Source organism: Mustela nigripes, chromosome 7 (genome assembly GCF_022355385.1).
Source record: "Mustela nigripes isolate SB6536 chromosome 7, MUSNIG.SB6536, whole genome shotgun sequence".
NCBI lineage: Eukaryota > Metazoa > Chordata > Mammalia > Carnivora > Mustelidae > Mustela > Mustela nigripes.
This window is the reverse complement of record NC_081563.1, coordinates 76,733,112-76,757,880: the sequence shown is the minus strand read 5'-3', so window position 1 is coordinate 76,757,880 and position 24,769 is coordinate 76,733,112. Positions and strand designations below refer to the sequence as shown.

At 37.7% G+C, this 24,769-nt stretch overlaps 2 protein-coding genes across 6 annotated transcripts in view; one reads left to right on the top strand and one right to left on the bottom strand.

Moving 5' to 3' along the window:
- ABCG5 (ATP binding cassette subfamily G member 5) overlaps nucleotides 1-6,422 on the top strand; it is a 41,503-nt gene extending 35,081 nt beyond the window's left edge. For both annotated transcript variants that reach the window (XM_059406214.1, XM_059406212.1), the window contains one exon: nucleotides 5,434-6,422. The gene's annotated coding sequence lies outside the window, so the exon portion shown is untranslated. The remainder of the gene's footprint in view (nucleotides 1-5,433) is intronic.
- The window catches only part of DYNC2LI1 (dynein cytoplasmic 2 light intermediate chain 1), a 68,215-nt gene that overhangs the window by 27,727 nt on the left and 15,719 nt on the right, over nucleotides 1-24,769 (bottom strand). For 3 of the 4 annotated variants that reach the window (XR_009405403.1, XM_059406215.1, XM_059406217.1), the window contains exons 4-12: nucleotides 23,168-23,237; nucleotides 21,223-21,311; nucleotides 16,603-16,789; nucleotides 15,610-15,678; nucleotides 14,915-14,992; nucleotides 10,880-10,956; nucleotides 10,186-10,256; nucleotides 6,947-7,044; nucleotides 6,453-6,545 (exon numbers count right to left, since the gene is read on the bottom strand). Coding sequence is in view for 3 of the 4 variants with exons in the window: in XM_059406215.1 (XP_059262198.1) it covers nucleotides 6,453-6,545; nucleotides 6,947-7,044; nucleotides 10,186-10,256; nucleotides 10,880-10,956; nucleotides 14,915-14,992; nucleotides 15,610-15,678; nucleotides 16,603-16,789; nucleotides 21,223-21,311; nucleotides 23,168-23,237 (832 nt within the window). In the remaining variant the exon portion in view is untranslated. The remainder of the gene's footprint in view (nucleotides 1-6,452; nucleotides 6,546-6,946; nucleotides 7,045-10,185; nucleotides 10,257-10,879; nucleotides 10,957-14,914; nucleotides 14,993-15,609; nucleotides 15,679-16,602; nucleotides 16,790-21,222; nucleotides 21,312-23,167; nucleotides 23,238-24,769) is intronic. The other variant, XM_059406216.1, reaches the window with a different exon arrangement.

Genomic DNA, 24,769 nt, shown 5'->3' with positions numbered 1-24,769 from the left:
ACATTTTTCCCTAAACATGTAAATCAGTGTGTTTTATGAGTTTAAATTATTAGGCTTAGGGATTAAAGACAAGTTGATTTTTTAAAACGGATTCAAAATAGATGTATGTGGCTGGCCAAGACGACCTTAAAAATATTGTTCAACCAAACTTTTTTTTTTGCTTTCTTTGGCAATAAAAATATAGAAAAGAGGTAGAAGTATTCACCAAATACTTTCTAAACATATGTCCCCTTAAAATCAGGAATGCTTTAAAACTAGAGGATTTCTTAAATTATGGAAGCAACCTAAGTGTCCATCGATAGATGAAGGGAAAAAGAAGATGTGTACATACACAATGGAATATTAGCCACAATAGCAAGATCTTGCCATTTGCAACAACATGGATGGATCTACAGGGTATTATGCTAAGTGAAATAAGTCAGAGACAATTACCATATGATTTCACTCATATGTGGGATTTAAGAAACAAATGAGCAGAGGAAAAAGAAACAAAAACCAGACTCAGCTTTAGAGAACAAACCGATAGTCATCAGAGCGGAGGTGGGTGAGAGCAGGTGATGGGGATTGAGTACACTTATGATGAGCACTAAGTAATGTATAGAACTGGTAAATTGCTATTTTGTACACCTGAAACTAATAGAATACTATTAACTACATTGGAATTTTTTTAAAAAGGAAACATTAAAACTAGAGGGCTTTTAAAAATTAGCAAAACCTGAGGAAGTATCTTTTTAATTTAAACTCAGTTAATTAACATACAATGTATTACTCATTTCAGGGATGCAGGTCTGTGATTCATCAGTCTTATATAATACCCAATGCTCTCTACAACACATACCTTCCCCAATGCCCATCACCCAGTTAACCCCGTCCCTCTACCCCTCTCCCCTCCAGGAAACTCAGTTTCCTATGACTTAAGAGTCTCTTATAGTTTGTCTCCTTCTCTGGTTTGCCTTGTTACATTATTTCCTTTCTTCCTCTATGATCCTCTGCCTTGTTTCTTAAATTCCACATATCAGTGAGATCATGATAATTATCTTTCTCTGACTGAGTTATTTCATTTAGCATAATACCCTCTAGTTCCATCCACATCATTGCAAATGGCAAATTTTCTTTTTTTTTTTTTGGATGGTTGTGTAATATTCCATTGTATATATACACCACATCTTTATCCATTCATCTATCAATGGACATCTCGGCTCTTTCCATAGTTTGGCTATTGTGGACATTGGTACTATAAACATTAGGGTGCAGGTGCCCCTTCAGATCACTACATTTGTATCTTTGGGGTAAATAACCCAGTAGTGCGATTGCTAGGTGATACGGTAGCTCTATTTTCAACTTTTTGAGGAACCTCCATTCAGTTTTCCAGAGTGGCTGCACCAGCTTGCCTTCCCACCAACAGTTGTAGGAGGGTTCCCTTTTCTCTGCATCCTTGCCAACTTCTGTTGTTTCCTGACTTGTTAATTTTAGTCACTCTGACTGGTGTGGGGTAGTATCTCATTGTGGTTTTGATTTGTATTTCGCTGATGCTGAGTGAAGCTGAGGATTTTTTCATGTCTTTGTTGGCCATTTGGAGGTCTTTGGAGAAATGTCTGTTTATGTCTTCTGCCCATTTCTTGATTGGGTTATTTGCTCTTTGGGTGTTTGGGATTTTGGATACTAGCCCTTTATCTGATACATCATTGGCAAATATCTTCTCCCAGTCTTTCAACTGTCTTTTGGTTTTGATGACCTTCCTTTGCTGTACAAAACTTTTTATCCTGATGAAGTCTCAGTATTCATTTTTGCCTTTGTTTCCCTTGCCTTTGGAGAGGTGTTAGAAAGAAGCTGTTGCAGCCAAGGTTGAAGAGGTTGCTGCCTGTGTTCTCCTCTAGGATTTTGATGGATTCCTGTCTCGTATTTAGGTCTTTCATCCATTTTGGTCTATTTTTGTGTGTGGTGTAAGGAAATGGTCCAGTTTCATTCTTTTGCATGTAGCTGTCCAATTTTCCCAACACCATTTGTTGAAGAGACATTTTTCCGTTGGATATTCCTTCCTGCTTTGTCAAAGATTAGTTGACCATAGAGTTGAGGGTCATTTCTGGGCTCTCTATTCTGTTCTATTGATCTGTGTGTCTGTTTTTGTGCCAGTACCATACTGTCTTGATGGTTACAGCTTTGTAATGGAGCCTGAAGTCTGGAATGGTGATGCCACCAGTTTTTGCTTTTCTTTTTCAACATTCCTTGGGCTATTTGGGGTCTTTTCTAGTTCTGTACAAATTTTAGGATTATTTGTTCCAGTTCTGTGAAAAAAGTTGATGGTATCTTGATAGGGATTGCACTAAATGTGCAGATTGCTCTAGGTAGCATAGACCTTTTCACAATACTTGAATTGTGAAAAGTTCCATGAGCATGGAACTTTTTTCCATTTCTTTGTGCCTTCCTCAATTTCTTTCATGAGTATTCTATAGTTTCCTGAATAGATCCTTTGCCTCTTTGGTTAGGTTTATTCCTAGGTATCCTAATGGTTTTGGGTGTGATTATATATGGGAGCAAGTCCTTTATTTCTCTTTCTTCTGTCTCATTGTCGGTGTATAGACCCAACTGATTTCTGTGCATTGATTTTATATCCTGCTAGATTTTATATCTAGCAATTTTGGGGTGGAGTCTTTTGGGATTAGAGCAGAAATCAATGAAATAGAAACCAAAACAGTGGAACATATCAAAGAAACTAAGAGCTGGTTTTCTGAAAGAATTAATAAGACTGATAAAACCCTGGCCAGACTTATCAAAAAGAAAAGAGAAAGGACCCCAAAAAAATCATGAATGAAAGGAGAGATCACAGCCAACACCAAAGAAATACAAAAATTATAAGAACATTTTATGAGCAACTATATGCCAACAAATTATGCAATCTGGAAGAAATGGGTGCATTCCCAGAGATATATAAACTACCAAAACTGAACCAGGAAGAAAGAGAAAATGTGAACAGACCCATGATCAGCAAGGAAACTGAAGTGGTAATCAAAAAATCTCCTCTAACAAGAGCCCAGGGCCATGTGACTTCCCAGGAGAATTCTACCAAAGATTTATTATTATTTTTTAAGATTTTATTTATTTATTTGACAGAAATCATAAGTAGATAGAAAGGCAGGCAGAGAGAGGGAAGCAGGTCCCCTGCTGATTAGAGAGCCTGATGCGGGAATCGATCCCAACATTTAAAAAAGAATTCATACCTCTTCTTCTGAAACTGTTGCAAAAAACTGAAATGGAAGGAAAACTTCCAAACTCTGTGAGGCCAGCATAACCTTGATCTCAAACCAAAGACCTCGTCAATAAAGAGATTTACAGACCAATATCCCTGATGAACATGGATGCCAAAATTCTCACCAAAATACCAGCCAATAGGATCCAATAGTACATTAAAAGGATTATTCACCACGACCAAGTGGGATTTTTCCTGAACATCTGCAAACCAATTAATGTGACACAATACATTAATTAAAAATAAAAGGACAAGAACTATATGATCCTCTCAAGAAATGCATAAAAAGCATGCAACAAAGTACAGCATCCTTTCTTGATTAAAACTCTTCACAGTGTAGGGATAGAGGGCACATACCTCAACATCATAAAAGCCATCTATGACAAGCCCAGTGGCTATCCTTCTCAATGGGGAAAAACAGAGCTTTTCCCCTAAGATCAGGAATATGTAAGGGATGTCCACTCTCACAACTGCTGTTCAACATAGTCCTAGAAGTCCTAGCCTCAGCAGTCAGACAACAAAAAGAAAAGGCATCTGAATCGGCAAAGAAGTAGTCAAACTCTCCCTCTTTGCAGATGACAAGTGACTATGAGGTAATATTTTCTGGTGTCCATGTGAAGCATGGCAAAACAAAGAACTGAGCAGAGAAAAGAGAGCTAATTAAGCAAAGACAGTCTTCAGGAAAGGTGAAAAGGGCCTTAAAGCTAATCCTCAAACCTGTGAGGACTGATTTCAGTCCCTGTGAGGATCTACATGCAGCTGTGGAGATGGAGTAAGGAGGAGTCTGGAGAAGTATCATAAATGACACATTTTACTACCAAGGACTTGTAATGGGTATTACAGAATTTGGGGGGGCTTGGTGCTTCCATGCCACCAGGAGGATTACTGAATTGAGATGTGGTTCAAACGCAGTTCTTCTGAGGCCCGGGGATGAATACATCCTTCTTGCCTAATGACTTTATATGACCTGAGCCTTTTCAGTGGCTCCAGAGTTGGAGGAACTGAATGCAACTCATGAGCGAGCCTCTTCATCTTAGAAGTGACATGCTCTGATTTCACTGCCAAAGATTAAGTCCCCAAACTTTTTGTTTTTTTTTCCTGATGCTTATTTAAGCCACTAATAATGGGGCTTGTGGACGGGGAGGGAATCGAGAGGAGGGATCACATGTGGTCTCCGATGGACTCAGGGCCAGCCCTCCACTCATATGCAACTGTCCTCCCAAGTAGCACCAAAATCAGAAGTATCTGGGTTAAAGGTATGCAGACAAATGGCACACAGTATGAGCTTCTCTAAGCATTTACAGATGGTTTTTAAGTAAGGGCAGACTTTCATGTAATTATGGAGAACCCTGAGTGAGACATTTCTTTTAAATGAGTATTATTGTTCCAAATGGCAAATGAAATCAAATCTAAAGATCAAAATGCTGCTTTCACTGAAAAATATTATGTGGCAATAATGATATTAGAAGATCAAAAAGAGGGGCATCTAGGTGGCTCTGTTCATTAAACTGCTGTCCTCAGCTCAGGTCATGATCCCTGGACCCCAGCCCTGTGTCGGGCTCCCTGCTCAGTGGGGAGTCTCTTTCTCCCTCTTCCTCTACCCCTGCTCATGCTGTCTCTCAGATAAAGAAATAAATAATCTAAAAAAATAAAAAAGACAAAAAAACTAGGCAATGTGAAGAGCTACAGACAGCTGGCTAGAATTTCATGGAACACAAATGAATTCTTGCATAAGCTGTGTTAATAGTTTACAGTGAAGAATGATAGGTATCTTGGGGTCGCTTTCCAGTTTCAATCCAAATTCCTATTTTTAGGTTAAAATTCCTAGTTTTAGGTTATGGAATATGGATTTGAATGTGGAAAATCATGATGCTGAAAAACACCCTAGCCCCTTCATAATACCTGTATGTACTAATAAAAGGGGTCACTATGCAATATAAACAGATATTCTTATCAACAATGGCAGGTAGTCATTGACTCCTCGGTAAATATTAATTCAGGGATGGCTTCCAGCTAATCCTTAGCTAAGCTGCACACATAATAAAGGTCATGTGAGGCCATATTACTGTTCTGACAACATGCCTCTCACTTTGCGACAGCAACAGAACCCTTTAAATATTCATGACATAGTTTTCAAAAGTCTTCTGGCCTATGTTTAAATAGGATGTTTTGTTTTCTTATTCTAGGGTCCCTGAAGGTGAAAAATTAGTGCTGAGAAAAATACCCTAGTCACTGCTCCTGTGGATGGCTGTGTTCAGGTTACCCTTACAACAATGTGACGGCCCAAGTGCCAGAGCTCTACAAATCCCACCGGAGGGGCTGTCAGGGCATTCAGTTTATAATGCTTGCTGATATAAAATTTGGGTTCTGCACAGTGTCTCATTTCAAAGATCTGAGAAAATTTTAAGTTTCAGGTCATGATGAATTTACCAGCTCTTGCATTCTTATATCAGACTTTTGTATCACAAATGGCACTAGCTGGGCATCTGTGGAACACAGTCCATTTTTAACCACTTTCCTAAGAGATCCTGTGTTTGCATCCTTTCATACTGGGTAGTCCTGTATTTTTCTGGTACAAGAAAAGTTTATCTGAATTTTCTAAATAAATCCACAAACAAAAGAATATTGTGACATTCTCTCCCTAGCAAGGTAAGAATCACTATCCATCTTCAACATAAACTGGAAAACCCAAAAAGGATATGTGAACATTATGTCATCTCTGGGTGATGGAATGGTTTAAATTCCTTCTTTTTTTTTTTAATATTTTATTTATTTATTTGATAGACAGAGATCACTAGTAGGCAGAGAGTCAGGCAGAGAGAGGAGGAAGCAGGCTCCCTGGGACTCGATCCCAGGACCCTGAGATCATGACCTGAGCTGAAGGCAGAGGCTTAACCCACTAAGCCACCCAGGTGCCCTAAATTCCTTCTTTATGCACATCAGAATTTCTTTTATATAGTGACGATGTACTATTTCAATTATATATATTTTTAAGATTTTATTTTTAAGTACTCTCTACACCAACCATGGAGCTCAAACTCATAATCCCAAACATCAAGAGTTGCACAATCTAACAACCGAGCCAGCCAGGCACCCCTTTGATAATTTTAAAAGTAAAAAAAGAAAATAAATTGAGAAAAATCTATGAAATTCTAGAGATATTTTGTGATAAAACTCGAGATAAAATAAATGATAAAGATACTACCTGATCCTTCTGAATTCTCATTTCATCAACTTCACTTTCCACATACTGAGGGTCTCTTGCAGGGTCCTTGATATCTTTTAGTGTGTTGATACTCTGAAATTACACTTCAAGTCATTTATGCCCATACCCCCAAACCGTCCATGACTACCATCTGCCTCAGCCAGACTGTCTATGGTCTTTTGAGGTTTTATCATCACCACTGTGGCCCATTTCAGATGCCACAAGGCCCTCTCCCACCCTCTCCTTCCAGTTGCTGTCTCTCCCTTCTCTGGCACCCTGGGAGCTGAATTTGAAAGTGGAGCAAGAGCTGTGTCTTGCTCATCTTTTAAAACCCACAGTGCCTCATGTATAATAGTTTTTTGGCACATATTTAATTGATTTTTGAGCATGCAAGAGTAGAAAACAAAGTAATTATAATAGGCTCACTGGAACATTTTCTAATAAATTGAATAATGCACAAAAATTCTTGCTTTAAAAGAATTAGAAATCTTTACCTTTGGTGGAAAGACCCTTTCATACACTTTCTTCCACAACTCCATTGGTGAATGGGCATGAAGTTTTCCAATATCATTATCAGGAACAGGAGGAGATCCTAAAATTGGAAATTGTACACAAAATGACTACACTGATTAAAACCTGACAATCAATAAAACAGGACACTCAGAAAAATACAAATCCAAGATCACTCATTTCCCTTTTCCCTAATACAGCCACTCTTAACATTTACACCAACCCAGTGTAGCAAGGCCACAGATTATCTAGTACTAGAGGAAGAAGAGACAGAGTAAAGAGTTGTGATTCTCTTTCCCCATACTTATGTTGCCATCTGGTGAACTACTAAGTTTGATATTCTCGTGTGTTTGTGAATTTGTAAGGAAACACTCTTATGTGCTACTCATTAGAGTACAAATTGGGACAACTAATTTAGAAGCTAATTTGGCACTACTAACTGACATACAAATATGGAAAAAGGTTATACGCTATTACCCAGAAACCCCCATTTTTGGTGTATAATCCAGAAACACCTGCACACAGATATTAATGATTTCACACTGCAGCATCATTTTTATTAGTGAAAAACTGGCCACAAACTGTCCATCAGTGAGGGTATAGTGAACCAAATCACTATGCACAGCTATGCTTTGTAACCCTACAGCAGTCAAAACACCAAATCCAACTACAGCATTAACACGGAAAACCACTAAGACATACTGAGTAGAAAGGGAAACTTTCAAAATGCTAGCTACAGAATGATCCAGTTATGTTCAAACAAGTAGGTTTTTCTACTTCCCATGTATAGAAAATAGTCTGGAAGTATGCACATCAAACTTGATCCTTGGATGAACTATTCTAACATTTTATAATGAGAGTATCTTTATGTACAGATTGTGTAATTTAATCTGAAAAAACTTTGCCACTTCTTGGCAATAGTCAATCTATAATCTGAGATTTCTCATTCTTTCTTTTCTAGTATTTATAATGTTGCTCTTTCAGGACCTCCTTACCACTTTGGTGGGAAAGATAGTGATGCAATCCACCAATCTTACTCAGCTTTCCCAAGTTTTTTACTTGTCCTCATTTGTGTGTGTGTATGTGTGTGTGTGTGTGTGTGTGTGTATTAAGTTCTATACAAGTTTTATCACCTTTGTAGGTAAATGTATCCACCCCCACAGACAAGATACTGCACAATGCCACTGTCTCAAGGATCCCTTGCTCTGCCCTTTTATATCCACACCACCCCTTCCGAATCTCTTCTCCTACACCTCCCCACCTACAGTCCTGTCCCTAACCTCTGATAACCATTAATCTTTCCTCCCATTTCTAAAATTTTTCATCACAAAAATTTTACATAAATAGAATCATATTGTATATAATCTTTTCTGATTGGCTTTTCTTCACTCAGTATAATTCCCTGGTGATTCATCCAAGTTACTGCGTGTACCAATAGTTTGTTCCTTTTTATTGCTCTGTAGTATTCTACAGTGTGGACATACCATACCATAGTACAGAGTTTCAAACAACATCTGGTTGTTCAAGTTTGGGACTATTACAAATGAAGCCACCATGAACATTTGTGTAGAGATTTTCATGTGAACGTAACTTTTAATTTCTCTGAGATAAATACCCAATAATGCATTTCCAGATCATATAATAGTATGTTTAGTTTTATAAAAATAAAAAAAACTGTCAAACTGTCTTCAAGAGTGGCTGTTATCATTTTACATTCCCACCAGCAATGTAGGAGTATCTAGTTTCTCCATATTCTTGCCAGCATTTGGTGTTGTCGCTATTTTTTGTTAGCTATTCTGATGACCTCACTGTGGTTTCAATTTGCATTTCCCTAATGATTAAAGATATTAAACATCTTTTCATATGCTTATTTGCCATTTGTATATCCTTGGTGAAATGCTTGTCTTTTGGCTGTTTTCTTTTTTTTTTTTTTTTTAAAGATTTTATTTATTCATTTGACAGAGAGAAATCACAAGTAGATGGAGAGGCAGGCAGAGAGAGAGAGAGAGCAAAGCAGGCTCCCTGCCGAGCAGAGAGCCCGATGCAGGACTCGATCCCAGGACCCTGAGATCATGACCTGAGCCGAAGGCAGCGGCTTAACCCACTGAGCCACCCAGGCGCCCCTTTTGGCTGTTTTCTAATGGGATTTTGTTTTTACTGTTAATTTCTTTATATATTCTAGATATCTATAGTCCTTTGTTAGATATGCAGTTGAAAATATTTTCTCCCATCATGTAGCATGTCCTCTTATTCTTTTCAAATGGACTATCAAGAGCAAAAGTTTTTAATTTTGATGAGGTCTAAGCTCCATGGTTTTTAAATTCATTAATTCTCATTCCTTTTTGACCTCCAGCTATTTTCAGGGGCATTATCTATCGGTACACACAGTGATTCTCATAGCTAATGAAATTAAGTTGGTATTAATGACAGTTATAACATAAAACCAGTCTTTGTGACCACTCATTAACAACCTCTACTCTTTTCATTCCAATTCAATCTATAATCTCATTACAAAGATTTACATTTGAAGTCCAGTCAACTTTTGCATGTAATAGTAATTATGGATAAAAAATAAAGAACAAAACTACTATCTACTAGAGCATTAAAACCAAACTATGTCAGCCTCTGAGTAGAAGGAGTTGCTAGGCCCCAAACCTCCACAATGAAAGTAGTTTCTGTGGGAAGATAAGGAACTTGATTATACAAAGCTTTCAAATTCTTTCTGCTCACAAGCCTAAAATGTCCATAAGTTTAGGAAATACATCCCATCATCTGAAGCAAACTATTTTCATAATGAAGAATTAAAGCATACATAATTAGTACAACTGTTCTTTTTTGGTTTAGTCCATCACTTTTTTCATCAAGGCCTGTAATATATAGCTTTCACTTTCCCGACCACTCTTGTGTTTCTGGTTTTCTTTTAACCCCACAAGCTAAAATTTAAAAGTACCAGGAAATCAGTGAGGGAAAAGAAATACATGCAAAATTTTCTAGTGAAAGAGAGATCCAAAATCAGTTTCTTATGTGGCAACATTCCTTCCATTACAAATATGTCAATGTGATGCATGCTGCATCAATACTGTATATACAAATAAATACATAAATAACAGCAATGATAATGAACTCAGAAATGGTGGTATATTGGAGATGAAGTGAACACAGGCTAGGATGAAATCAATAAGCAATTAAAAAAAGACTGAACAATCTTAATAAGTTCACCAACCTATTTGACTTAAAGAATCCAATCCTGCTGTGATAAACAGTGGTTTATTCTGATCCACACATATTGATTTGCTACATGGGTAAGAAGAAAAGAGAGTCTAATTTAGTTTAGCAATCGAATATCCTGCCATGCTCTACTGTAAATACAAGAGCCAAGTTTTATATCTAGCTACCAGTGAGAGAGCACTGTCCCCAAATGAGTGAGTGAATATCTACTTAACCTTTTTCAAAAACTAAAAGTCTGGCATCAATAAAGTTTTATAGGGGAAAAAACAGTGACAGACCCAAATTACCTTAAATGAAAACCAAGAAAAGTAGCAATGTTAAGAAAAATATACATACTACAATGATCAGTTCGGTTCCTAATCAATATAAGAAAATGTAACACAAGGAAAGCTACTAAAATGAGAGAAGTAGAAGAAATCAGTGAAATAACTGTAATATTACTATTTTATTCTAGTCTCTTAAGTGTTATGTAACATTTTAGTTGTACAATTTGAGATAATATTTTTTTTTCAATTTGAGATAATATTTAAACAATACAAGAAATAGGAAATAATATGGAATTATTTCTCTAAGAATAGCCACCTGGGGACACTTTCTTCGAAGAAACAATAATGAGTTGAGAACAATAATCAGATGAGATTATTGGCAAAAAAAATTAAAAAGATACAAAAAGTATAGTTTAACAGTACCTTTTGTTAATGCCAAATGCTAACTGGTTGATAACTCCACGTATTTTTAGTAATAGAGCTTCTGATTTACTGGTAAACTAAAAAAATAAAATCAGGAGAATATATGCTGTATTTTCAAATCACAGAAACAGGTAAAATACAATATGGCTCTGAACAAGTACAAATTGCAGACAGAATTATTTATTTGCCCAACACACACTTGTGTTAGAGCAGACAGCAACCTGAAAAAAGGAAAATAATCTCAATAAATTTGTTTTAACTCATTCTTCAAGCTTCCTGAGTGCACAATACTGAAGGGACATGTGTATGTACTAATCATTTCAGCTACTCCCACATATGGATCATAATTATTTTCAAAATACAGTCTGGTTGGTAGAAAATAGGAGGTATACATCATAAACAACTTTTCCATCCACGGGCATATTACTATCTTCCAAAAAGCCAGCAGGGAAACTACAGACTAGTTCAACAATACTGATACTCATTAAAAAGATATTTTAACTTCTCTTCAGAATTGCCCTTAAGTCTGCAAAGGAAGCTACTAAACATTCTCAGGGGTGGTATGCAACTAGGGTGACCATAACCAGAACACTCCAGAGAATTAAAGCGGGTGATATTATTAATAATTAAGCTGAGACCTCAGGTGAACATCAGGACATGTGCTTACCCTACAAATCTTTTAAGACTTGATTTTGGATTTTTTGAAATTTGATTTGAAAATTTTTGAAAATACCAGAAGTTACTCAGCCAAATCAGAATGGCTAAGATGTATGAAAGTGGGAAAAACAACCCTGCAGCAAAATGAAAAGTAATTTTATAAGGCAAAGAAATCAGTTTTCAGGGTAAGATTCATTCTGGATTAAGGACAGGATCCCAGGCAAAGTATTTACTCACGTGAATATATTAAATTTAATACATTGACTTTTGAAAATTGAAACATTTTTTAATACTTCTTTTGAGGCTTAAAAGTATAAAAAAACTAAATTTTTAAAACACAACTTTATTAGTATTATTATTTATGTTTCCTATGTGGAAAGGAAAATACCTCATCACAAATGTCATTTCACAGAAGGGCTGGGAGGACATGAGAAACTTTCTGACCCCCCCCACCTCAAATCTGTCACATCAATTGCCTTGAAACATCCTCCACAAATAGCTTAGAGCTTCTGCTTGGCTAAACTCAACGGAAACCCATCATCTCCCAAAGCAACTCATTCCATTTTCAGATAATGGTAGTATTAGAAAGTTCTTTCTTATTTTGAGATAAACTCTGCTCCACTGATTCCTTGTTCTTGACTCTGAGAGAGCAAAGAATATCTAATCCCTAAACCTTTTGGATTCCTTCCAATACCTATCCTTTGAATATTTAAAGAGCATTATCACATTCTTGATGACAAAACATAATTTTATACTCCTCCTCATATATCACATTTTTAAAAAAAGATTTCATTTATTTATTTATTTGACAGAGAGAGAGAGATCATATGTAGGCAGAGAAGCAGGCAGAGAAAGGGGGGAAGCAGGCTCCCTGCTGAGGAGAGAGCCCAATGCAGGGCTCGATCTCAGGACTCTGAGATCATGACCTGAGCCAAAGGCAGAGGCCCAACCCACTGAGCCACCCCGACGCCCCACACATCACATTTTTAAGTCTCATACCATCCTGGCAGATCTCCACTGAATCTGGTCCTACTTATCAATGTTTTCTTTTCTTTTTTTGTTTAAAGATTTTATTTATTTATTTGATGGAGCACAAACAGGGGGAGCAGCAGGTAGAGGCAGAGGGAGAAGGAGGCTTCCTGCTGAGCAGAGAGCCTAACGTGGAGCTCAATCTCGGGATGCTGGGACCATGACCTGAGGAGAAGGCAGACACTTAACTAAGCCACCCAAGCACCCCTATCCATGTCTTTCTATTTTTAAATTTTTATTAACTCATAATGGTGAGTCCATCTTCTTGACCGAATTAGAAAGGATCAACTAAAGGGCTAAAAAAATAACTGTTGAGTATCCATCTATCTTTTCAAGCAGCACCAAACGGATTCTCTTGAATGGGGGGGTGGGGAAGACGAGAAGTCAAATGGAAGGAGAGGGCTTTGTAACTCTCTTCCTGGTCTGGGCAGCTATACAATCGTTATGGTTCTCCTGGTCCAGAAGGGCTCCTCTAACCCAACCTCTCATCCCTCTAGCTTGCTGAAAGCTGAGATGAAGCTTTTCTCAAATCCATTCCCTAGAAGACCCTGATCTCGTAGGACCTTCTAGACCTGCTGAGGCCTGGGCTGATCTAATATTTGTCCACTAGACTAGATTCCAACTGGTCATAAACGTGATCTGTTCCTAAAAAGATAGAGTGTTCCCTCAGCTAAGCAACCAGAACTATCTTACAGTAAAAATAAGAAACTACAAGATCCATGGTCTTTGCTTCTGTATTCTAGATACATTCATTTTAAACTCCCCATATCTCTTTGAAACAGTTAAAAAAAAAGTATTTCCAAAGCACTCTGTCAATTTAATATACAAAGAGATAGAGTATAAACATAAAAGGTGTTGATTTTTAAAAAAATACACAATGCAATTTGGAGTCTTCAGAAGTATAAAAATTTTAAATATAGATTATATTCATCAGTTTTAGTCATAATATCCTAGCCATGAAGGCCAGGGATAGACCGTGTTGTCTCCAGCTTCCTCCGAGCACTTAATGTACCAGGAAAAAGAAACCATTCAAATGGGAAGATAGTATTTCTTTTAAATAAAAGTGCTTTTATATCTTATTGCATTAAAGAATACCCTTAATCCCTTATTCCTGCTATGGAAGGTAAGGGTAACAGTTATTATAATAAGCAACATTTACTAAGGAATACTGTTTCAGGCCCTGTGGTGAGCACATCACCTTACTCTCTCACTTACTTTCACAACAACCCTATGAAGAAGGCACTGGGTTTTGTCCATTTTACCCTGGAGGAGATTGGGGCTTGAGTGAGACGACATGGCCTGAGATCACTCATCTGATAAATGGCTGTCCTGACATTTGAACCCAGACAGCATGACTCTCAAGTTCATGGTTTTAACCCCTAACACAAAACAGTGTTTTGTTCTGTTTTGAAGTTTAAAAAAAGAACACATTGTTAAAGGGTTTTTTTTCTCTTTTCTCTTAGGAGAAGACAGATTCTAATTCTTTTTTTTTTTTAATACTTTTATTATTTATTCGACAGAGAGAAAGAGAGCACAAGTACACAGAGCAGCAGGCAGAGGAAGAGGGAGAAGCAGGCTCTCCGCTGAGCAGGGAGCCTAATGTGGGGCTCGATCTCAGGACCCTGGGATCATGACCTAAGCCAAAGGCAGCCGCTTAACCAACTAAGCCACCCAGGGGCCCCCAGGTTCTAATTCTTTTTTTTTTTTTTAAGGATTTTATTTATTTATTTGACAGACAAAGATCACAAGTAGGCAGAGAGGCAGGCAGAGAGAGGGAGGAAGTAGGCTCCCTGCTGAGCAGAGAGCCCGATGTGGGGCTCGATCCTGGGACCCTGAGACCATGACCCGAGCCAAAGGCAGAGGCTCAACCCACTGAGCCATCCAGGTGCCCCTAAGATTTTCTTCATTTATTTGACAGAGATCACAAGTAGGCAGGGGTTGGGGGGAGAAGCAGACTCCCCGCCAAGCAGAGAGCCTGATGTGGGGCTCAACCCCAGGACCCTGGGATCATGATCTGAGCCGAAGGCAGAGGCTTTAACTCACTGAGCCACCCAGGCGCCCCTCCAGATTAGGCTCCATGTTCGGCAGAGAATATGCCCGAGATTCTGACCGGGGTTTATGGACATAAGCAATTGCTCTGAAGACATGGTTGGCCATCTAGCAGAGTATGTTCTAGAAATACATTTTCAAACATTCCATAACAAGAGGATTTGGAGGCAGTAGGAAAGGGAAGGATGGAACTATGTGTACTAGTAAAAACATTAGTATTTACAACTGTGCATCAAATTGCTAATCTTTCTAAGTTTGGTGCTGCCCACACTCAAGCCAAAGTATAAGAAATGTACGAACCATTAATGATGCTCCATAATAATGTGCAACAAATCGAAGGGTCTTGCATATAACCTTCCTCTTCTCAGAGTCAAAATCCTGAAGAAATAGGTTTTTAAAAAGAAAAAGCAAGTTGAGAAAATTAAATTCTTGTAGCAGGAAGCTGAAAATTATCAAGTATAGAAATATATGATTTTTTTTTTTTTGGAACATACCCTGAGGAGTAGGACTCCATTACCCTGATATTTGTTCCTATAGAGAGTTGAACAGTAGCTGCAGCCTTCTAGAACTATAGCTATCAGATCTTTTCTTGTTTAAACACTTAGCTCAATAGAATTTAGATATGAGCACACATTTTACAGTGTGGAATACCCTAGGGATTCTCTGACAAGCAAAGATAAGAAGAAACCAATTTTCCACTTTCTTCAATTTGAAAGTTAGGAAATCAGCCCTATCCCTCAGTGACTCAGTGAAAGATTCAGTTTCTCAATCCACCCATCCCCCCTGACTGCCTTATCCCCACTCCACTGTATGTATTGTTCTTTACATATTTTCTTTCCCCACTATGTCTTCTTTTCCAAAATCCTTAAGATGTGTGACTCCTTGATTTCTCCCTCACAGAATCATTTTTCTCATATCACTATAATTTTTGTTCCTCTACCATAAAGCCTGGGTAAGCATAAACCACCACCTTAACTAGAAGTGGAAAAGCTTACCTGAAAAATATCGTATTTACTTCCAATTATGACCAGAGGTATTAGAAATGGGTCGATTAATTCACGATCCTGTTAACATATTTTATTGATTATTATAAATTGCTTAGTACTATGTATTCAGAAAATTCTATTGACTTCTAAAAATATACCATTTTAGTCTTTTTAGAAATGTTGATTTGGCTTGACATAGAGGTTGTCTGAATTTTTAACTTTCACTTGCTAAATTATATACCTCAAGAATAAAACAAGAAATGGCAATTCCTAAATTACCATATTTATTTATTTGTTATATTCTGTCCCATTTTCTTAAATAACATGTAATCGGCCTGTTTTTATTATTTACTATTTGGTATTAGCTTTTGTTGCAGTAGCATTTACACTGCACGGATGGAAACCATAAACTATCAGTTTCATCCTCATATTCCCTATAAAGCTGGGCAACATAAGATAGTGCTGCAGGTTTTCTAGAAAATAATATTCATGGTTGTACTGAAAGACCTGTGTTACCATCGCTGCAACTTTTCAATTTAGTTAGTTGTCAGATAATCAAAAGATATTGAATATATGACAGACACTAAATGAATGTAAAGTACAGAGTGACAATGAAGGCTGTGAAAACTCTACTCATTGCTTAAACTTGTAGCTTCATCTGCTCTTTGCCAGGTGACTTTTGTACAGTCCGTTTTTTATCTTCATTTTACAGAGGTTATAAAATCAATATCAAACTACTACTTCAAAACTCTATTTCTTTTGATTGGTATAATATGCCATAACAATCACAGTGAATGTCTAACAAGAAGACATGAGAAATCATTTTCCTTGTTTTGCTCTCACTGAGGTTTTATTAAATTGCTATAATTTTCCAGTGAACAAGTTCATCTACATCAAATGAATTTCAAATCATGCATAAAAATCTAAGGAAGCTGTTTGTGATGTTATCTTTAACTATGTATGGGGCTAAGGATTCCGGGAATAATCCCAACAGTAACTCACTGGATGGTCCTTCTGCATATTACTCCATATCTTCTGTCTCATTTCAGAAGCTGCTTTAGAATTGGTCTTGCCCAGTTTCATTATCATTTTATCCACATGGCTTTTTGTGGCTTGCAACAGATTTTCCATGGTGGGCCAAAGGTCATTAGGTTTCGAAAGATCCAAAACAAGAACAAGAGAAAATGTCCTAAAAAAAATAAAAACATTTCTTAAAAAAGACTCAAAGTAATTACAGTCTTGAAACTTTATTATACTGAAATTTATTCTCTAAGAATAACACTATCGCTTAAAGATCAAACAAAACATATAGCACTTTTCTAAGACAAAACACACACAGAGACAGCCCAAAGTTATAGCCTTATTTATTCCAGCAATTTACTCTAGTGATATTTAAGTGTTATAACCAACAGTGGCACTGAAGGTTTTGTTTGTACTAATAATAATCCAATTCAAATAATCTGCAAGCGATCAGGTCCAACAATGTGATGATCCAACCCAATTTTACTGTGTCCTCTAGAGAATGGAAACAAAGAATGAGAGCACAAGCAACAACATGACAATTAGGTCACAGAGAACAGATGTACGGATGGCCCCAGGCAGGGGACTATCTCCTTTACTAAATCTTTGCAACAACCCTTCCGAGAAGATGTTATGATGCCCATCATATGGATTAGAAGTCCGAGGCGCAGATTTATAGAACTAGTAAACTGTAGAGCCGTAGATCCAGAGCCACACGTCCTGCTCTACGATGGGGCCTCTCTGAATGCACACCCCTGGTGACCATGCACACCACTGCCATCATCACATGAATGTGTACTCGTGTTCCTGTCACTCAAACAAATCAAACTCATCAACAACAAACCCACAAAAAAATGGGCAAAAGACACCAACAGACATTTCTTCCAAGAAGATCTACAAACGGCCATTAATATATGAAAAGATGCCCAATATCCCTAATCCTTACAGTAACATAAGGATTACTAACATACTCCTTAGGATAGCTATGGTAAGACAAAAACAGAACAAAACACCAATAACAAGTGCTGGTAGGAAAACAGAGAAATCAGAATCCTTGAGCATTGCTGGGGAGAATGTAAAATGTGAAATTCCTACTGTGTTAAACAGTATGCTGGTTCCTCAAAAAATTAAGCAATTACCATATGATCCAGCAATTCCACTTCCAGGAGTATCTGAGATCAGGGACTCGAACAGGTATCTCTACACTAACGCTCATGGCAGCACTATTCACAATAGCCAAAAGGTGGGAATGACCCAAATACCCATCCATGGCTGAATTCTTCAACAAAATGCAGTATATCCACCCAGCAGAATACCAATGGAAGGAAATTCTGACACAGGTGAACCTGAAGACATTCTGTGGCGTGAAAGAAGCCAGACTCAAAGGACAAGTACCGCACCACTTCATGAACAGGAGAGCCCTAGAGTAGTCGGATTCACAGAAATTCATAGTGCGTATGAAGGTGGCTGCCAAGGGCCAGGGAAGGGGACTGTAGGGAATCAGTGTTTCATGGGGACAGAGAATGGAAGAAAGAAAAAAAATCTGGAGATAGTGGTGATGGCTGCATAAGGAGTAGATACATGTACACTTAAAAGTGGCAAGGGATAAAATGTGAGGACATTTTATCAAAACAAAAAACAAAAGGAGTATTTCAGAACATGGTCATAGTAAGTATGAAGAGCCATAATCACAAGCCAGTATGTTCCCCCTGATCAACAGGGCAACCATTCTGTTAGATATAGCAAGGAATTACAAATACATGTTAGTCATTTTATAATTATATCAGTTCTTTTGGTTAGAGAAAAACCAGCTATTTTGTGTAATTCAAGCGAAACGGTAACTAAATTCTATACTATAGGTCTAACTTCAGAAAATAGTCTTTTATACAGTAATTATCGAGGTTTGCTATAAAATCAGCACATCATTAAGTTGTATAGCTAATCAGATCTACATCATTTTAATAAACCCATAATAGCTTTACTTGACTATAATAATAAATAATATATATCTTTATAAGAAATTAAATTTATTGTAGGGGGTTAGTATGGTTGTTTAAAAAACACACTGATTATGGTTTTACTTTTTTTACTGTGGTAAAATGTTATGTAACCAAAAATCTATTATTTTTCCAAATAAAAAGTAACTTGAGGTGAAAACATAACAGAATACTCAACCTTTTTCCAAAATTAAAGTTTGTATTTCCATTGCACTGTACACACCTGTGTTATTTTTCCTTCATAGCAAATAACAGCAAAATAATTTTTGAGTATAGTTGACAGACTGTCACATTAGTTTCAGGTGTATAACTTAGTGATTAACAAGTTTATACACGATGCTGTCCCCACTGTGAGTGTGGCTGCCGTCTGTCCCATTACATCACTATTACGATATCACTGACTGTATTCCTTATGCTGTGCCTCTTATCCCTGTGACTTACTCATAACCAGAAGCCCGTGTCTCCCGCTCCCCTTCATCCACTGTGCGCATCCCTCCACCCCCTCCCTCCGCAGCCATCAGTGTGCTCTCTGTATTTACGTGTCTGTTTCTGCTTTTGGTTTCTTTTTTTTTAGATTCCATTTATAAGTGGAATCCTATGGTATCTGTCTTCCTCATTCTTACTTATTTCATGTAGCACAGTACCCTGTAGGCCCATCCATGTTGTCTCAAATGGCATGATCTCCTATTAAAAAAAAACAAACTTTTTTTTTTTTTTTAAACACAACCACCTCTTTAAACAGGGAATGAAACCACAGGAAATGCTCCATTACAAATTATGTAAAGTCTGTTTAATGCACTTATAATCACTGTATGGAAGATAAACAGTATCTAATAGCATTTGGCAATATTATTTTTCACAAGTTGCTGGGCTTTCTCCAACACAAGGAAATTAATTATGTGTCAAATTGATTCCAGTCACAAAACACTCTAAGATCTGCAACAACATTAGGCGTGAAATGTTTTTCATGAATTCCTTAAGCACTCAGCAAACTACTTTGGATGCAGGCCTCCAGCTTCCCTTCTGTGTGTTTATCAGAACCCTGACCTTCCCTCGTAAAGCAAGCCACGGCTGCCCTGGGATTCCAGGGAACGAAGACCCAAGAACTCACAAAGTGAGACATTAAAGATGCTGTGGGAGAATGTGGCTTCCTGCAGAAAGCATAATTTCCACAAGGCCATCAGGCCTGGAGCCTCTTGGGCCAGAGGAGGGGAGTGAGATCATTTGACAGGGTGATGGCAGCAGAGTCATGGCCAGAACTGGAGCCAGCTCCCAGCCCAGTAAGAGCAGCTCCCAGCCATTTGCTCTTCTTTCCACCTCAGGCCACAATGCCTGGCAGCTCTGGTTCCTCAGCATCTCTCCCGTCCTGCCTTCTCTCAACCACACCACTAGGAGTGGCCCTCATTCCCAGGGGGCCCTCCATGATTTGTCTCTGTTAAAGGAGGACAAATGAAAATCTATATAGAGGTAAAATTCCATGTTGCTGAAACATAATGTCAGGGGGAAATGGTGGTTATACGTGAAAAAGCAAGATCTAAACACACATAGAAAACATCCCTAAACTGTACAAAGTACATTTATAAAGGCTGAGGACACTGAAAGAAATACCTTGGCATGTTAACAAGAGTTATTTTCAGGTGATTATGGGTACTCTTACCTTCTTCCTACCTTTCAGTGTTTTCCCAAGATCTCTACATGAGCATATGCTACTTTTATAACAAGTAAAAGACAGCTAATGAAATTTCTTTAAAAGAAGGAAATAACACTGGACAAATAAAGCCAACATTATCAGCAACCAGCTAGCTTATGGAAAAACAATTGTTCTGTTCAAGAGAAATCAGTCCATACCCTAAAGATCTTAACAGCTGAAATGTAACAAGTAACTGTCAAGCCCTTTGTATCTGGTCCAGGCAGCAGCAATGGTTTCTGTTAACTCTGACAAGAGTAAGATATTTCAGATTTAAAAATGCATGTTTTCCTTGGCTAAGACGCATTCCCAGGAACACTGCGAGAAATGTCACAATTTTCCATGTCTGATTTGGCCAACATGTGGGAGTCATTGTCAGGAAACACAACCAAAGAGTTTGAGGTTTTCCTCAAGTTCCTATTTAAGGTCAGCAAATAGAAAGACTTTGTCCCTCCTCTAAGACTTTGTACCTCCTTGGGTAAAGCTTCTGGGGTACTAAGTAGCATTAAATTCGAAGGTAGATTTAAATATCCAGCTGAAGAAAATGCACAGGGCTGAATTAGCTCACACTTGGGCGGGTACTCAAAAGAACCAAGGTTTTCAAATTTATGTTTGCCAAGTGAATTCATTGCTCAAGTGTTATTTGACTTATTTGACATATCTTGTTTGTTTGCTTGCAGGCTTACAAAATATGTTACCAGTTGGAATGCCAGCTGTCAGCACAAACCAAACCCTGGTTTTTTTAAACATCTCTTGGAAAAGCACGACACTTGAAGAGCACAGAAAGGAAGGGAGTGTAACCCTTCAGCAACATAAAACTGCCCCCTCAAATTCTGACTCCCAACAGCCCAGGCATATTCATTCATGGACACTACTGGGTACGTGATGAACAACTGTTCCTGGGTTGGGCTCACTTACCGTAAGGTATCACTTGTGATGGGGATGCTGATTAAGTCCAATAAAGACGTTCCTCCACCTAGTTCCCAGAAGTGAGCAATATCTTTCGGCTGAAAAAACAGGTATTTTTCATGTTATTATTATTATTTTATTTTTCAATACTACTTAAGTTCATAGCATCAGCCAGTAATAATTATGGATACAAAATATTGCAGTCCTCAATAAACCTTTTCTTGGCATTCAAAGCTTCCCTCTTTCTCTTCCCAAAATGCACTGTGACATCTATTCCAAAAAAAACAAGGATGAAACCTTAACATGGTAGGTGGAGAACAAGAAGAGACAGAAAAACTAATTCCCTTTCAAAGCACTCCTAAGCACTGGGGGATTTTAACGGTGAGGCAGCCATGCAGCTCGGGAGTAAGAGCATCTATTCCGTGACAACCATCTTTGACTACTAACTAATGGCTTCTCTGCTTCCTCCTGGTTGCTCAGGAGACTTTGGGATACCATGTCTGTGTGAGGAGCAGACACACTGCTTCCATTTGGAACTCTTAAGAAACATTAAATTTGAGAAAGACATTCAATCTTCCAAAACGAATATGGAAAAGCCCAACTTGCCAACACAAAGTTTAGGGGAAAAAGAAAGTCACATGAGTTTTCATACATCTATTGCCATTAACCTGGAAGAGACAGACAGTCGTTAAAGCAAGTTTTAGAGAGGGTGGCTGGGTTATGGACACTGGGGAAGATATGTGCTATGGTAAGTGCTGTGAAGTGTGTAAGCCTGACGATTCACAGACCTGTACCCCTGGGGCTAATAATACATTATACGCTATTAAAAAAAAATTTAAAAAATTTTTAAAAAGCACGCTTTAGGTGAGTATTTTTGACAAATTATCATCTCATAATCACTAAGATTGTTTTGCTATTGATATTTGAATATTTGCTGTTAATATATTAATCACTAATGTTTATGGGGGAAATAATTTTTCACTGCAAAATCTCCATTGAATCACAATTTGACCAAGGGAAGTTTTTAGAGCTCTTCTCAAAAGTGAAGCTATGAAAGTTATTTCAAAGTTTCCAATGAAAATGATAATCCCATTTCTCTGTCTTCGTTCATATTAAAATTCATGTGAGTCACAAAAAGAAGGTTTTCCCACATCTCACTATATTATGTTGTTTCTTTTCTTTTTAATATCACAGTCTTAATAACCAATCTTCACTGGTAAATCTAGCAACAGGCAGTTTTAACTAATGATCTAACATTTGGACTAGATCAATCTGTAAGAATTTGTCTCTTATGGGAGAAGCACAGTATGATTGTTCTTCCATACGCCTAACTCTAAGAAATGACCTTTTTTCATGGGAGAACTCCACATGAGGATTCTATTTCAGATTTTTTTTTATCCTTCTAACATATGCCATAAACTCTCCTGTCCTAACTAATCTCCAACTTTCCTTTGAGTCGAAACAAGTGAAAATAGGATTGTAACCAATTATGGCCTTAGGTCTCAAGTAGTTTTACTAACTTCAAGATATACTTGTAAAAATGCTAATAATTTGGATCTTGAATAATATATTTTAAAAAATATTCTACAAGTCAAACTCGTATTTTTAGCAGATTTTTGGGGGTGACAGGATGTAACAATATTATTCCCACTTTAAAGAAGAAAAAGTCACATTAACACAATTAATATAATGTGTCCAAAAACTGTACAAAAAAGTTACAAGGGAAACTTACTCCAGCATTCTAAGGCACAACCCAGAAGAAGGCTAAATTATTTTCACAGTTTGGGTTGGCTTCACATCTGCAAAGGTGCATTTGAAGTCTAAAAGCACATAGCGATGAAATGTATAACTGGCTATGTTTACTGATTATAGATAAGACAAAAATCTAAAACAAAGTTGGCATTATTAATTCTCCATCTACAGGCACAGCAATATCACTTAAAAAACCACTCACTATATTATGCCCTTTTGCTCTTCTTCCATATGTATATTCCAAAGCTAATGTTGGTTTTGGTGGCTCATCCCTGCATGATAAAGACAGACAGTGTTACCATCATGTGTTCCCTTATGCTAACCTATTTTACCCAATTCATTTTTGCTTCCTCTTAAAAACTTGTTCTATTAGGGAGAGAAGTTAATTTGTGGAATAGCACTGAGGTAAAGCTGCTAAAAATTTTATATAAAAAATAAACAAGCCTTCACAAAACCATCTTCGAGCATTTTATTCACAGCTGCAGAGACGAAAAATGGTACGTGCACGACGCGGTAGCCCTCACGGGCTCTGTCAGGGCAAGCAGAGAAGGTGGGGTGGCTGCCCAGGGCAGGCACCATGTCAGGGCACAGCTCTCGGCGTTCGGGTCACGGGGGAAGCGCAGAAACCAGATGTGTGCTTGGCCCTGACGTGGGGAGCTGGGAATCGAATGATTATCGATTCACTGAAGACATCAATGGAAGATTTAATGTACTTCTCTATCTGAACTCATGACTCAAACACAGACATCATTTAACTAGTGAGAGCTGCAAACTAACAAATTACATCAAGTCCTAAAAACAGACAAATGAATTGACGAATTACTGGCACAGCAGCTAATACTGCTTGGTAAGCAGTTTTATAGAATATATCTACTTATTTACTGATTTCATTTCTTATTGTAGTGAAAAACACATAAGATAAACTTACTTCTTAACCATTTTTACGTGTACAGATCAGTAATGTTAAGTGTATTCACACTGCTGCACAAACTCTCGACCTTCTTCATCTTACAAAACTGAAACTGTATACCCATTAAACAATAACTCACTATTTTCCCCTCCCACTCCAGACCCTGGCAAATACCATTCCCATTCTACCTTCTGCTTCTGTGAATGTGACTGCTCTGAGACATCTCACAGAAGTGGAATCATACAGTATTTGTCTTTTTGTGACTTATTTCACTTAGTATAATGGTCTCAAGGTTCACCTATGCTGTAGCATGCATCAGAACTTTCTTCCTTTTTAAGGGTGAACAGTATTGGTATATATCTTTTTTAATTTGGAGAACAAAGAGAAATCCTTTTTAAATTTGTGATTTATATATTTATCTTTATTAGGCACTTTACATATCATCCCTACATATATCTTTTTTTGATACATATATAGTAAAATGTTCGGTTGTATTTCCTTTTAAAAAATAAATAAATAGGGGCACCTGGGTGGCTCAGTGGGTTAAAGCCTCTGCCTTCAGCTCAGGTCATGGTCTCAGGGTCCTGGGATCGAGCCCCACATCGGGCTCTCTGCTCAGCTAGGAGCCTGCTTCCTCCTCTTTCTCTCTCTGCCTGCCTCTCTGCCTCCTTGTGATCTCTCTGTCAAATAAATAAATAAAATATTAAAAAAATAAATAAATAAATAAATAAATAAATAAATTAATTAGACAGGGAGAGAGATTACAAGCAGGCAGAGAAGCAGGCAGAGAGAGGAGGAAGCAGGCTACCTGCTGAGCAGAGAGCACGATGCGAGGCTCCATCCCAGGACTCTGGGATCATGACTTGAGTTGAAGCCAGAGGCTTAACCCACTAA